A 14,333-nucleotide genomic window follows, 5' to 3' on the forward strand; every position below is an offset into this window, starting at 1 on the left:
AGAAGGATTGCGCTTCAGCAGGCAGAAACCCAGCAAAGAAGCTAGTATGTTCAGCATGCGGGTTTCTCAAGTCCGGGTCATAAATTTGCGCGCCCGGAACCCTTGTACGCAGGCTTTCCGGAACCCGGAGCTCTTGGCCGTTGCACTGCGGCGGTCACAGTTGCCCGGGCGACGCGTGTGAAGATGGCTGCTGCGTCTTCGGATTCCGACAGCTGCACAGCTGAGAGGTGAAGGCCGGGGTCCGCGAGGCCTTCTTTCCTACAGATGTCAAGAGGGTGCCCTGGTCCCGGGGTCCTGCGGTTCTTGAACAGCACTGGCTCTGCTTGAAGGGCTCTAAACAAGTTGGGAAACTGAGGCCTAAGCAGAGACTCCCGTTTTCCCTCCCTCCTTTTTCTTCCTCTCCCTCCCTCCCCTTGCTCTGCTTCTCCCACCCTCTCACCTCGCCTGTGGTGGAGCCTGGACTTGGACTCACCCCCGTCATAGCTCCCCACGCACCTCACTCTCGGGTACCACCTCCCTCAAAGTTTTCTTCCCATCCATTAGCACTCTCTCCCCAACTCTTTCCCTTCTCTCCCAGCAGTGAGGCCAGTTCGAAATGGCTGGATGCGCACTACGACCCCGTGGCCAACATCCACACCTTTTCCGCCTGCATGGGTGAGTCTCTGGGACCTGGAGCCTCTGGTTCTGGGGAGATGGTGGATAAGGGCTCTGTGAGGAAGCCTCTGAGATTCTGAGCTCCAGGCTTATGGCCCTTTTGTGCTTTTCAGCGCTGGCAGATTTGCATGGGGACGGGGAGTACAAGGTAAGCATGTCACCCAAGCGGAAAGAGAATTGGGGATGAAATGCCAGAATTGAGATTTATGGATGGCTCCAAAGAAGCTCCGCATAATCTGGAATTCATGAGTACTGTGAAAAAGCACCTTTGTATAAATTTTACTTTTATGTGGAAGGTGAAGAGGACCCATAGACTTCATAATACAGACTGCAGAAAGTAAACAACAATTGCTGCTGAGGAGTTTATTAAGACAAAGCCTCTTAATTTTGTTAACTTGATATAATTCTTTGCTGGAAGGCAGGCACATCCTTCAATTGGGTGTGAGGTGTTAGAATCTAGAGTGGAAGTAGAAGGGAATTGAAGTGGCTTTTATGTTTATCAAAAGGGCATCGATTTTAAGATTAGCCATGAGCTGATGATTATTAAAGCTGGATTATGGGTATTTGGGGGTTCATTATACAAGTCTCTCTACTTTTGTATGTGACTGAAAATTTCTATAATAATGTTTTCATTTAATTTTAAATATAAAGATAAAATGTAAATAAAGAAATAGGTAAAAAAAAAATTAAGGCACAGTTATTTAAAAGGTTGAAAAATATATGCCCTGGCTGGTGGCTTATCAGATAGAGTCCATATGCCCAGCATATGGACATCCTGGGTCCAGTGGTTCAGTTCCCAGTGAGGGCATATAGGAGAAGTGACCAGCTGCTTTTCTACCCCTTTTCTCCCTCTTCTCCCACAGCCAGTGGCTCAGTTGGTTTGAGCATGTCCCTAGGCGCTGAGGTGGTTCAGTTGGTCCAAGCATATTGGCTTCAGGCACTAAAAATAACTTGGTACTGGAGCATAGGCCCAAGACAGGGTTGTGGGTGGATCCCAGTCAGGGTGCATGTGGGAGTCTATCTCACTATCTCCCCTCCTCTCTCTCTTTTTTTTTTTTTTAATTTTTTTTTGTATTTTTTTTTCTGAAGCTGGAAACGGGGAGAGACAGTCAGACAGACTCCCGCATGCGCCCGCCCGGGATCCACCCGGCACGCCCACCAGGGGGCGATGCTCTGCCTCTACCAGAGCCACTCTAGCGCCTGGGGCAGAAGCCAGCGCCCGGGCCATCTTTGCTCCAATGGAACCTTGGCTGTGGGAGGGGAAGAGAGAGACAGAGAGGAAGGGGGGGGGATGGAGAAGCAAATGGGCGCTTCTCCTATGTGCCCTGGCCGGGAATCGAACCAGGGTCCCCCACACGCCAGGCCGACGCTCTACCGCTGAGCCAACCCGCCAGGGCCCCCTCCTCTCAAAGTAAAAAGAAAAAGAAAAATGTATTGAGCTAAAGAAAGGAAGTTAACACATATTGTGTATCCCTTTCTGGACTAGACTCTCTTTGAGGCATTTCCATATACATGAATATTATTGACCCCCATTTTGTTAATAATGGGAAAATAGATTCAGAGAGGCTAAGTGTACTGAGTTTGTAAAAAGTGGCAGACCGGGATCTGTCAGAATCCGGGTTATGTGTTTGTTCCACTATAGCTTAACCTTCGCCATGGGCAGTAAACCCACAATGGGCATATCAGGTGGGCAGCTAAAAGATAGCCCTGGAATCATACCCTACATGGAGGGTGCAGTAGGATTTGGTGCCTTTTGCCCCAGAATTCCTATCTGTGAAGCGTTCAGCAATTCAACAAGCATACAGTGAACCTCTACTGTGTATCAGGCATTGTGCAGAACTAAACTCAGACATGAATCAGTACACAGTTGGGAGGAGTTATGGATACCGTCCTAATTCATCGGTGATACTGACTGAGTACCTAGTGTGTGCTGGGCATCGGGTTTACAGCAGCAAAGGGTAGAGAAATCAGACTCACTGACTAAGGTGAAATGTAAAATGCTTTGGTGTGATAGCTTTTTTATTTTTTATTTATTTATTTATTTATTTATTTTACAGGGACAGAGAGTCAGAGGGATAGATAGGGACAGACAGGAACGGAGAGAGATGAGAAGCATCAATCATCAGTTATTCATTGATTGCTTTCTCATATGTGCCATGACCATGGGCCTTCAGCAGACTGAGTAACCCCCCGCTCGAGCCAGTGACTTTGGGTCCATGCTAGTGAGCTTTTTGCTCAAGCCAGATGAGCCCGTGCTCAAGCTGGCAACCCCCGGGTCTCAAACCTGGGTCCTTCCGCATCCCAGTCTGACGCTCTATCCACTGCGCCACCACCTGGTCAGGCATGTGATAGCTTTTTTAATGGCTACTTTTATTTACTGTTGATTCCCAGCATCAAACCCAGTGTCTGGCACAAATTAGGTACTTGATAAATACTTGTGGAGAATGAATGGATGCTAAAATAGGATATATGGAAAGTATTATGGGAGCACCAGAGAGAGAATAATGGAACCTATCTTGGAGGCACCAGGAGACAGTAACATGTGAAGTAGGTGAAGGATGAGTGAAGTATATCAAGAAGGAACAGAAGAGAAGAAAGGGAAGACAACCCAACATCACAAGCAGAGACACAGAGGCTTGGAAGTTCATAGCATGTTTGGAAAGAGTAAATTTGGAGTTAAAAGTTGGGGCCAGTGTAAAATATTAGTTAAGATGTGTAAATATAAGTGTAAATATAAGTTAATCCCACTGGCTTGGGATTCAGACCAACTGAGGTTCCAGTCCCAGCTCTTTCACTGACCAGCTATGTAACTTTTACCTAACATGATGAAGCCATGGCTTCCTCATCTGTGAGGTGAGGCTAATAATAGTACCTACCTCATAGGTTGTTGAGAGGATTTGCTGAAGTTCCTTATGTGGCTCCTGGTGCACTGTCAGTGCTCAGCATCCAGCCATTTTGTGGCAGCCCCCATTCCAGCTGGCATGGCTGGGACGGTGATAGAAAACAAGTTGGGAACTGGACCAGACAGGGCTGGAAGGCCTCAGTCAGAGAGTGGGCTTGCATGGCAGCCACGGTGGCTTGGAGGATGAGCTGGAAGGTGAAGACCAGACTGAGGAGCTTGGTTCTGGTCTCTGTGTCCACAGAGCACGTTCTACTCTATGTACTTGCTTCTGCTTCCTTAGCTCTGTTCCCATTCGGAAGTCAGGCCTCAGAAGCCCAGAGACGAGTTCCCAGTGCCCCACTGGCCTCGGCCGCTGTCCCAGTGTCTAGAATTGTGAGTGCCTGGGCTCTAAAGAAATGTTTACTGAATGAATAATGAAAACACCTGCTGCCTACTCTGCAAGAGTACTCACTGGGTTCTGTAATTTGTGATCTTGTTTGATTTTCACTTCAGTGTCATGAAGTAGATATTCCCATTTTGTGGGTGGGAAAACTGAGGTTCAGGAAGTTTAATCAACTTTCCCAAGGTAACAGAGCTTGTAAGCCTTATTATAAGGCATTTGTTGTACACCCCTCACCCCACCCCTTGCTTCCCTGGTACACTGGTATGGGAGTGAATGAATATGTACCAATAAAAAGACTGAGCCCGCCTGACCAGGTGGTGGCGCAGTGGATAGAGCATTGGACTGGGATGCAGAGGACCTAGGTTCGAGACCCCGAGGTCGCCAGCTTGTGCGCGGGCTCATCTGGTTTGAGCAAAGCTCACCAGCTTGGACCCAAGGTTGCTGGCTCGAGCAAGGGGTTACTCGGTCTGCTGAAGGCCTGCAGTCAAGGCACATATGAGAAAGCAATCAATGAACAACTAAGGTGTCGCAATGCGCAACGAAAAACTAACGATTGATGCTTCTCATCTCTCTGTTCCTGTCTGTCCCTATCTATCCCTCTCTCTGACTCTCTCTGTATCTGTAAAAAAAACAAAACAAAACCCTGGCCGGTTGGCTCAGTGGTAGAGCATTGGCCTGGCGTGCAGGAGTCCCAGGTTCAATTCCTGGCCAGGGTACACAGGAGAAGAGCCCATCTGCTTCTCCACCCCTCCCCCTCTCCTTCTTCTCTGTCTCTCTCTTCCTCTCCCGCAGCCAAGGTTCCCCTGGAGCAAAGTTGGCCTGGGCACTGAGGATGGCTCTGTGGCCTCTGCCTCAGGCGCTAGAATGGCTCTGGTTGCAACAGAGTGACACCCCAGATGGGCAGAGCATCACCCCCTGGTGGGTGTGCCAGGTGGATCCCGGTCGGGCACATGCGGGAGTCTGTCTGACTGCCTCCCTGTTTCCAACTTCAGAAAAATACAAAAAAAAAAAAAAAAAAAAAAAAAAAAAAAAAGACTGAGCCCAAGGAAAAGGTCAGTTGAAAGGTCTTTAGACTCTGAACCTCGAATAAGCCAGCATCTCTCAACAGCTGGTGGTGGGGGACCTTGGCCCAGGTGGGCGGCAGTCCCGCCTGAAGGTGCTCAAAGGATACAGTGTACTGAGTGACAGCCCACTACCTGCGCTACCGGCCGCTGCTGCCACCTTCCTCATGGATCAGCACAACCCTGGGACACCAGTTCTGGCACTCGCTCTGGGCCCTTGTGTGTATGTGTATAAGAATCTTACACCCTACTTCAAGTTCAGTCTGCCCCAGTTGCCTTTGAACACCCTGGAGCAAGATCTTTGGAACCAGGCCAAGGAGGTAAATGGTGTGGGGGATGGGGACAAGAAGGCAAAGATGGCAGCCACTGGGCCATCCTCATTCTCTGGCTGGCTCAGGAGTCTCCAGGTTTTACCTTCTTCCCTTGCTGTCACAGGACAGGATCGACCCCTTGACCCTGAAGGAGATGCTAGAGAGCATCCGGTGAGAGCCCACCTTTCCCTTCCTGTGCCTCCCACCCCTCCTGCCTCCCCAACTCTTTATCCCAGGGATCCTGGTTGACCCCAGGGCCCTGTTCCTCAGCCAAATCTGCCATGATTGCCCTTCTCCTTGCAGGGAGAAGGCGGAGGTGCCTTTGTCTGTACAGTCACTCAGGTGAGGGCCCTCCGAAGGGCCAGGTCTGTGGAAGCTGCAGGGGGAAGGGAGTGGCTGTGGAGGACCCCCGGGCTCGGCCATGCAGACCTCGTTCTCTGTCTAGGTTTCTGCAGCTGGAGCTCAGTGAAATGGAGGCATTTGTGAACCAGCATAAGTCAAAGGGCATCAAACGTCAGGTAATGCCCCTTTGTTTCATTTCCCTATAAAAGATATGGATAGGGCCCTGGCTGGTTGGCTCAGTGGTAGAGCATTGGCCTGGCGTGCGGGAGTCCCGGGTTTGATTCCCGGCCAGCGCACACAGGAGAAGCACCCATCTGCTTCTCCACCCCTCCCCCTCTCCTTCCTCTCTGTCTCTCTCTTCCCCTCCCGCAGCCAAGGCTCCACTGGAGCAAAAAGTTGGCCTGGGCATTGAGGATGGCTCTGTGGCCTCTGCCTCAGGCGCTAGAATAGCTCTGGTTGCAACAGAGCAACACGCCAGACGGGCAGAGCATCACCCCCTGGTGGGCATGCTGGTTGGATCCCGGTTGGGCGCATGCAGGAGTCTGTCTGACTGCCTCCCCGTTTCCAACTTCAAAAAATAAATAAATAAACAAATGGGTAATTTTTTAAACCATGTAATATCAGCGGTAAATCCTACAGTCACACTGACTAGTTTCACTTTGTAGTTTCCCTTCCAGTTCATGCCACACAGGTAGGGTCACAAAGCTTCAGGGCCTTCTGCATTTCCAGTCAACAGTGACAACTTTTAATTGACCTAGAGTTATATAACTTTAGAGAACTTTTATTGTCTTGAGGGTAAAGGTAATATATTCTCATTAGAGAAAATTTGGAAAATAAAGAGAAGTATAAAGGAGAAATACAAATGACTACAATCTCACTACCCAGAGGTTCTCATTCTTATTGTTTTGGTTCATTTCCTTCATAAATATACTTTTATATCCTCCTTCCCTTGAGTATATATAACATTATATCTTGAGCATTAAATAGTCTTTTTTTTAATTTTTATTAATTTTTAATGCAGTGACATCAATAAATCAGGGTACGTATATTCAAAGAAAACATGTCCAGGTCATCTTGTCATTCAATTATGTTGCATACCCATCACCCATAGTCAGATTGTCCTCCGTCACCTTCTTTAAATAGTCTTTAAGAACTCCATTTTTAGTGGCTCCTTGATTATTTCATTGATTAGTCACTATTTCATTCAGGGTTTATACTATAACTACTCGCAGGTCATTGCAAATGTGTCCCTTTTATTCACTAGTATTTTTTTTTTCTTGGTTATAATTGTAATGGCTTTATTGATGAATCCATCACTGAGGACCTCTAATGGTTCCTGACCTAGGGGCTGACCCTTAGTCCAGGGACAGACTCCCAAAGCTGTTGCCTGCGTTTTAGAAAACCTCTTGGGAACCATCCACTTCCTGTGGAGGTTGCTTGAGCCAGACATGTTGACCGACACAGTCCTCAGCTTTTGGCTCGTCTTAAACCAGTTCTGTGAGAAACATTGTTCTCTCCTGCTGATCAGCAGCTCGGATCCACAGTTGTTAATATCTTTAACTACTTCTAAAATCAGAAAGTTGGTTAATTGTTCAAAAGATGTATTTTGGGGGCGGGAAAGCAATCTCTCCGGGTGTGTATCATAGTTACATGATTGGGATCCACTAAGTTCCATACTTCTGTAACCTTTCTCCTTCCACTTGGCATTGAGAAATTCCTCTGTTAATCTTAAAGATGATCACACAATGAACCACTTTTATCCATAGAAACATTTTGGCCCTGCTAAATTATTTCCATAGGAGAAATTCCTATAAAAGGGTCATCCCCATCTGTTTTGTTCTCTCTCCAATCACAATTACAAAAGGAACATGTGCCCACTGTAGAAATTACAGAAAAGCACAATTAAGAAATTAAACCTTGGCCCTGGCCAGTTGGCTTAGTGGTAGAGTGGCATGTGGAAGTCCTGGATTCAATTCCCAGTTAGGGCAGACAGGAGCAGCACCCATCTGCTTCTCCACCCCCCTGCCTCTCACTTCTCTCTTTTTCTCTATCTTCTCTTCCTGCAGCCATGGCTTGATTAGAGGGAGTTGGCCCTGAGGGCTGAGGATGGCTCCATGGCCTCTGCCTCAGACGCTAAAAGTGGCTCTGGTTGCACGAAGCAAGGGCCCAGACAGGCAGAGCGTCTCCCCCTAGTGGGCTTGCCGGGTGGATCTCAGTCAGGGCATATGCGGGAGTCTGTCTCTGCCTCCCCTCTTCTCACTAAAATTAAAAAAAAAATTTTTTAATTAAATCTTGCCTGTGATCTCATTGTCCAAAGATAACCAGTGTTTGTATTTAAGGGTTTAGCCTTTCAGCACGTTTTTCTATTCATATATTTTTAAAACTGGGATTATACTAATGTCACTTTTGCCTATTTTTTCTCTTATTACATTAGGAGTATTCTCCCTATCATTGAATCTTCTTTTAAAAAGTGATATTTTTAAATGACTGCATAGTTTAGGATCATATGGATAGTTCATAATTGGCTTAGACAATCCTCTTGTTAGAAGGTTAGGGTTGTTGTAATAAACACCTTTGTACATAAATCATCTTGTGCATCTCTGCTACTCTTCCTCCTGTTTTATCCTCTTTCTTCCCTCCTGTGTTGTCCGGGCTGTGACTGGGGGGAATGGTGTGCGGGATCCCCGGGTGACCCCTGCATTCCTTCTGCAGACAGTCATCACCACCATGACCACCTTAAAGAAGAATCTGGCCGACAAAGATGCTGTGTCCTGCCTGGTGGTGGGCACGGAGAACAAGGAGCTCCTGGTGCTGGACCCCGAGGCCTTCGTCATTTTGGCCACGGTCAGTGTGGGGCCCGACTCGGCACACCTCAGGCCCAGGCTGCAGTCCCTTCCTCTGTTTTCCCACATCTCCTGCTCCCAGTTCTTGGTCAAACAAGTTCATTGTAGAAAAATTATAAAATATAGATATGTATAAAGAAAAAATATTCAAAAATTCCACCACGCACAGATATCTATTAAAGTTTCATCATATGTCTTTCCTGACATTTTCATATTTAAGACACAGATATATAACGATATATATAAATATTTACATATATATATTTATACGTATATTTATATATATTTACACGTATATTTGTATATGTTTATATACATACATATAAATATATATATGTATTTATACACATACACACATATATATATATTTACAAAAACAGCCTTGGGGTAGAGCAGCGGTTCTCAACCTGTGGGTCGTGACCTCGGCGGGGGTCGAACGACCAAAACACAGGAAGGCGACCCCTGTGTTTTGGTCGTTCGACCCCCGCCGGGGTCCCACAGGTTGAGAACCGCTGGGGTAGAGGATCATGTAACTTGTTCCTTTCACATAGCAGTAGCTCATCAATGTCTTTTCAAACCTATATATCACTCTGGCCGGATAGCTTGGTTGGTTAGAGCATCGTCCCAATGCTCAGAGGTTGCTGGTTGAATCCCCAGTCAGGGCACATACAAGAACAGATTGATGTTCCTGTCTGTTTGTCTCTCTCCTTTCCTCCCTCTTTAGCATCAACAAATAAATTTTTTTAAAACAGTTACCCATTTTATAGATGTTCCGCAGTTTACTTACCCTGTCACCTATTGTATGTTTATGTTGTTTCCGTTTTCACTATTAACACCTCTGCAGTAGGCTTTCTTACCCAAACATCTTCACATGCTTATTATCAATATTTCTTTAGGATGCATTTCTAGCAGTGGCATAATTTACTCAAAGTTTTTGCTGCATGTTGCCAAATTTCCCTCCAGAAAAACCCTACAAGTTTGACTGCCCCACAGGGTGTGAGGGAGAAAGTTGGGACTCCAGACAGGGAACCAATTTGAAAGAGGAGGCTCCCTCAAGGTAGGGAGAATCTGGGGCCCCAAAGAAATTTGGATGTTTGAGCCTCTTCTTTGCAGATGAGCCTACCCAGCGTCCCCGTCTTCCTGGAGGTTTCTGGCCAGTTCAATATAGAGTTCCGGCTTGCTGCCGCCTGCCGCAATGGGAACATCTATATCCTGAGGAGGTAGCCACACGTGGTCTTGGGGGCTGGGAGGACCATCTCAGATACCTGCTGGTTTCAGGGGGTTGCAAGATGAGCAGGGGGTTTGAGGCTGGATTTTGGGAATGGAAAGAGCTGAGACGTTCCTATAGGGACGTCTATAGCACATAGCATCTCTGAAGGCTTGTGTGAGAGTCCAAGCTGGGTGGCTGGAACATTGAGCATTGCAGTTCGAGATCAGAAGAAATAAAAATAGTCTGTTATCCACTATATTGCTTTATATAGGGATGTGACACTTCCCAGTGCAGTAGTTTGATATTTTTTACAACATTCATTCTTTTAATTCAGAAATGTTTTTGAGCACCTACTTAAGCATTGTATAAGGTATTGACAGACAAAATAAGATTCAGAGGTCTGGAAATGTGCCTTTATACAGAGCGGCTGCTTGTACCTTTCTGATAAATTACTAAACTGCCTAAGTCCACTAGCACTTCGTTTAGCTTCACGCACTGTGAACTGTTAATATCAGCAGATTACTGTCATAAAAGTAGGGGCAAGACCGGAAGGAGAACACACTTCATGTTATTTCAAGGCCACACAGCTAGTAAGTGCTACAGGTAGAAATAATATTGTGGTCATCTGCTTCGGAGCCAAGGTTCCTCTAGGATAGTCTAGGGCTCAGAAAGAGGAGAGTGAGCCAGGGGAGGAAGGAGGGTTTCTCTGGGCTGGGAGAGTCTGTCTCCTCCACAGAGACTCCAAGAGCCCCAAGTACTGCATCGAGCTGAATGCCCAGCCTGTGGGACTTGTACGAGTGCACGAGGTCCTGGTGGTGGGCAGCACCCAAGACAGTCTGTATGGTTTCACCCACAAGGTGTGGCCTCCAGGCGAGCACCCCCCACCCACCCCCACATGTCTCCCAGGTTCCCCCTTAGCAGTCAAGCCTTTCTGGCGCTCCCTCCCCCGCAGTTCCAGCTACCCCTCTTTCCATTTTAACCTCTGGGTCCCCTGCAGCTGCTTGACTGTTCCCTGCCAGGGCAAGAGGCTGTGGACAGTGCAGATGCCTGCAGCCATCTTGACCATGAACCTCCTAGAGCAGCCCTCTCGGGGCCTGCAGGCTGTCATGGCTGGGCTAGCCAATAGGGAAGTCCGCATCTACCACAACAAGGCACTGCTCAACGTGATCCGCACCCCGGTGAGCCGCTGACTCCGTGCCCCACTCCCACCCCTTGGGCTGCTCAGCTACTTCCTGATTCCACTCCATCCACTACCCTTGACTTAATGCATTTCAAAAACCTGTTGAGTACCTCGGATGCACAACTCATTGTATTGAGGGATTAAAATGATGACTAAATTAGCTTAATATCCAAGGTGAAAGCAAGCCAAAGACAGCTTATTCAAATACCAGGCAGACAGAAGCAAAATGCTGAAAAAGCACAGGGCAGCAGATAAATGGGGACGGGACTCACGGGACACTTCATGGAGCAAGTGACAATCCATCTGGGCCTCAAAGCAGTTTGCCAAGTGGGTAAATGGAGGAACAACATTCTAGACAGGGAACAGCATAAAAAAGGCTGAGCAGCATGACTGTTCCTGAGTAAGGAACCCAGGTAGTTTGATGAGTTTGGACCAGTTTTTCAAACACTCAATTTAATGGGTTGCAACCAGCAACATAAAAAAAAAATTCAGTATATATCACGTGTAACTTTTATGTGTTTGTATGTCTAAAGTGTCCTGTGTCACAACAGATGATTTGAAAGCAGGCTGCTGGGAGGGTAGGTGCATGTGGGTTGAGAAAAGGTGGAGGGCAGAGAACTGACAGGAAGGCAGGTCAGAGTCAGGGCAGGAAGGGACAGAGAGGTCAGAAGCCGTGGCGGTTTTCTGAAAGAGAATCAGCATCGTGTTTGTGTTTTTTGCAAGGCATCAGTGTGAAGGGCTGACTTGGAGAAAGATTAGGCTGGGCAGTCTGTTAGGAAGCTGACCCCAAAGCCCAGTGGTGTTTAATCTGGACTTGTGCCCCTGGCCGTGAGGTTGGCAGGGAGGTTAGAAAGAGAGGAGTTTCAGAGGCAGCATTGCCCTAGGCCTCACTTCACATCTCACCCAGTTCATCTGGGATCCCCCAGCCTTACCCTTCCACCCCTGGTCTTGCTCTCCTCTCCGAGATATTTTCCCAAACAAACTACAGTGTCTCCACTGCAGGATGCAGTAACCAGCCTTTGCTTTGGCCGCTACGGGCACGAAGATAACACCCTCATCATGACTATGCGAGGTAAGGGGAGTCAGACCTGGCGAGGGATTTCAGGTTGGGAGTCAAGGGGGCAGGCTGGATCCTGGGAGGAGGATTAGGTGGGCGGGAGGCCCGGGAGGATCTGGGTGTTGAAAGACACCAGAGAAGCTCATCAGCAGTTTGACATTGTGACTTAGGGGCCAGGCCGTGAGCTGGATTGTTCCCCACTTCACCCAGGTTCCCCTGCACCTGCCACAGTGCTGAGAATATCACAGTACTCAGCAGATAGATGACTGTGAAACGAGTTAAGTAATTCATGGTAGGAGATTATTTAGGCAAACTTCATTCTTCCAGAAACTCAGTCTCGGCAGCAAGACAGACATGTTCAGAAATGAGTCCACACGAGGCAGATTGGGGAAGAAAGATCGGAATATCTGGTGTAACTGGGGAGGACAACTCTGTTTCTGTCTGTACACTTCCCTAGGCGGGGGCCTGATGATCAAGATCCTGAAGCGGACAGCAGTGTTTGTGGAGGGGGTAGGTGAGGTGGGGCCCCCATCAGCCCAGGGCACAAGACTCAACGTACCCCGCAAGACCCGGCTTTACGTGGATCAGACTCTGCGAGAGCGGGAAGCTAGCACCGGTGAGACTCTGGCCAGGCTCGGGCTCTTCCTCCCCTCTGTGAGGTAGCAGGTGCTGGGTGCGTGCTGGCGGGGGCCCTGCGCAGTGGGGAGACCTGGGTCAGCTGGACCAGTTTGTGCCTCTGCTAGCACAAGAACAGTCCAGGAGGTACACCCTGCCTACAAATACCCGTTCCTCAGCTGGAAGGTGCTGTGGGGAGGGCGTGAGCCCTTGGAGTCCAGAGGAGAGAGTGGTCACTTCTAGGTACAGGAATTCTTGTGAAAGAAGTCGAGTTTGACCAAGGTTCTTCGTTCTCCTATTTCATTTTCCTGCTCATTTATTCATTCAGTGCCAGATTATGTCAGGCCTCGTGCCAGGCGCCTTAGATTAGTGCCTGCCTCAGGAACTCATTCTACCTTGCTACCGTCATGTTGCAGGACAGCTATAGGAAAGGTTTCTGCAAAGAGCTGCTGAGGCACACAAGAGTGAGTGCCCTGAAAGATGACTGCAAGTCCACCAGCCGGAGAGGGGAGGGCGATGCAGGCAGAGGCTGGACTCAAGCGCATGGGCCATGCAGCTGTGGGTGCGGTGCAGGAAGCCAAGTGGCCTGAGGGGAGGCCGGAGAGGCAGGTCAGAGCCAGCTTTGAAGGGGCCTGGGATGCAAGGCTAAGATGTTTGTGTTTAATTTAGGTATAGTTGGAGCTGGGAAAGCTGCGAAGCAGAAAAATACAGTAACTCAACCAGCTCTGTCAAAAAGGGATCTTCTGCCCTGGCTGGTTAGTTAGAGCATCATTCCAAACACAGAGGTTGCTGGTTTGATCCCTGGTCAGGGCACATACAGGAGCAGATTGATGTTCCTGTCTCCCTCTGTTCCTCCCTTCCTCTCTTGCTAAAATTAATTTAAAAAAAAATTTTTTAAGGGATCTTCCTTGCAGGTTAAAGGTAAATTACAAGATAAAGAAAATAACTAACAGGCTTATAGCCTAGAGAACCCAAGAAAAGCAATTGATATATCAGAGAAATAATTAGGAAGTTCTCTAAGGTGACCAAATGTAAAATATTCAAAAATCAATAGTGTTTGTGTATACCAACAGTAGGCAGTTGGAAAATATCGTAGAAAATATCCATTCACAATAGCAAGAAAATCCATAGAAATCAACTTAGGAAGAATGTACAAAGTCTTATAATAAAGGAAATTATAAAACTGCTTTCAAAAGCATAAAAGCCCACCTGAAATTATAAAATTTCCCAAGTCTCAGGGGGCAAGATCTACTGTAATGCTGAAGATTAATAAACAGCTTCTAAAATTAAACATAGCAAAGCAACAGTTCAGTCCTCTTGGGATTTATTTTGAGGACTTGACCAATTAATTCTAAGAGTAAATCTAAGAAATTTGGGAGAAATAAAAATGAAGGGACTTTGCTGTCAATGGAATGAACAATGAAGCTGTAGGAATTTGCAGCTGTGGTATCAATACAGAAATTAAAACAGACCATTGGCACATTTAGGAAGTCCAGAAACAGACCCTTGTACATGTGGAAAGTCAGTATAAGTTAAAGATGTGTTTCAAGTTAGTGGGAAAAGGAGAGATTGTCACAAAACGTAATTAGGACAATTTGCTTCTAGGAAAAAAAAATTAGACCTCTACCTCATACTAAACACAAAAATTAATTCTGGGTAAATTAAAAAATAAACTGTAAAAGTACTAGAGGAAAAGGAAAGATGAATAGATCAGATAACATAAAGATATAAAACTTCTAAATGGCAAAAAGCACCTCATAAATAAAGTCAAGGATA

At 47.1% G+C, this 14,333-nt stretch overlaps 2 protein-coding genes across 3 annotated transcripts in view; one reads left to right on the forward strand and one right to left on the reverse strand.

The window, feature by feature from the left end:
• The window catches only part of BBS1 (Bardet-Biedl syndrome 1), an 18,279-nt gene continuing 3,946 nt past the window's right edge, over positions 1–14,333 (forward strand). Inside the window, exons 1-13 of one of the 2 annotated variants that reach the window (XM_066252133.1) lie at positions 1–227; positions 578–654; positions 768–802; positions 5,047–5,319; positions 5,435–5,481; positions 5,614–5,652; positions 5,756–5,828; positions 8,365–8,496; positions 9,609–9,715; positions 10,442–10,562; positions 10,725–10,883; positions 11,888–11,957; positions 12,400–12,558. In XM_066252133.1, coding sequence (XP_066108230.1) covers positions 184–227; positions 578–654; positions 768–802; positions 5,047–5,319; positions 5,435–5,481; positions 5,614–5,652; positions 5,756–5,828; positions 8,365–8,496; positions 9,609–9,715; positions 10,442–10,562; positions 10,725–10,883; positions 11,888–11,957; positions 12,400–12,558 — 1,336 coding nt within the window. In that variant the 5' untranslated portion in view covers positions 1–183. The remainder of the gene's footprint in view (positions 228–577; positions 655–767; positions 803–5,046; positions 5,320–5,434; positions 5,482–5,613; positions 5,653–5,755; positions 5,829–8,364; positions 8,497–9,608; positions 9,716–10,441; positions 10,563–10,724; positions 10,884–11,887; positions 11,958–12,399; positions 12,559–14,333) is intronic. The other variant, XM_066252135.1, reaches the window with a different exon arrangement.
• The window catches only part of ZDHHC24 (zinc finger DHHC-type containing 24), a 24,657-nt gene continuing 17,785 nt past the window's right edge, over positions 7,462–14,333 (reverse strand). Inside the window, exon 4 of the mRNA XM_066252138.1 lies at positions 7,462–7,911. Coding sequence (XP_066108235.1) covers positions 7,865–7,911 — 47 coding nt within the window. The 3' untranslated portion in view covers positions 7,462–7,864. The remainder of the gene's footprint in view (positions 7,912–14,333) is intronic.

Source organism: Saccopteryx bilineata, chromosome 1 (genome assembly GCF_036850765.1).
Source record: "Saccopteryx bilineata isolate mSacBil1 chromosome 1, mSacBil1_pri_phased_curated, whole genome shotgun sequence".
In the NCBI taxonomy this organism is placed as follows: Eukaryota; Metazoa; Chordata; class Mammalia; order Chiroptera; family Emballonuridae; genus Saccopteryx; species Saccopteryx bilineata.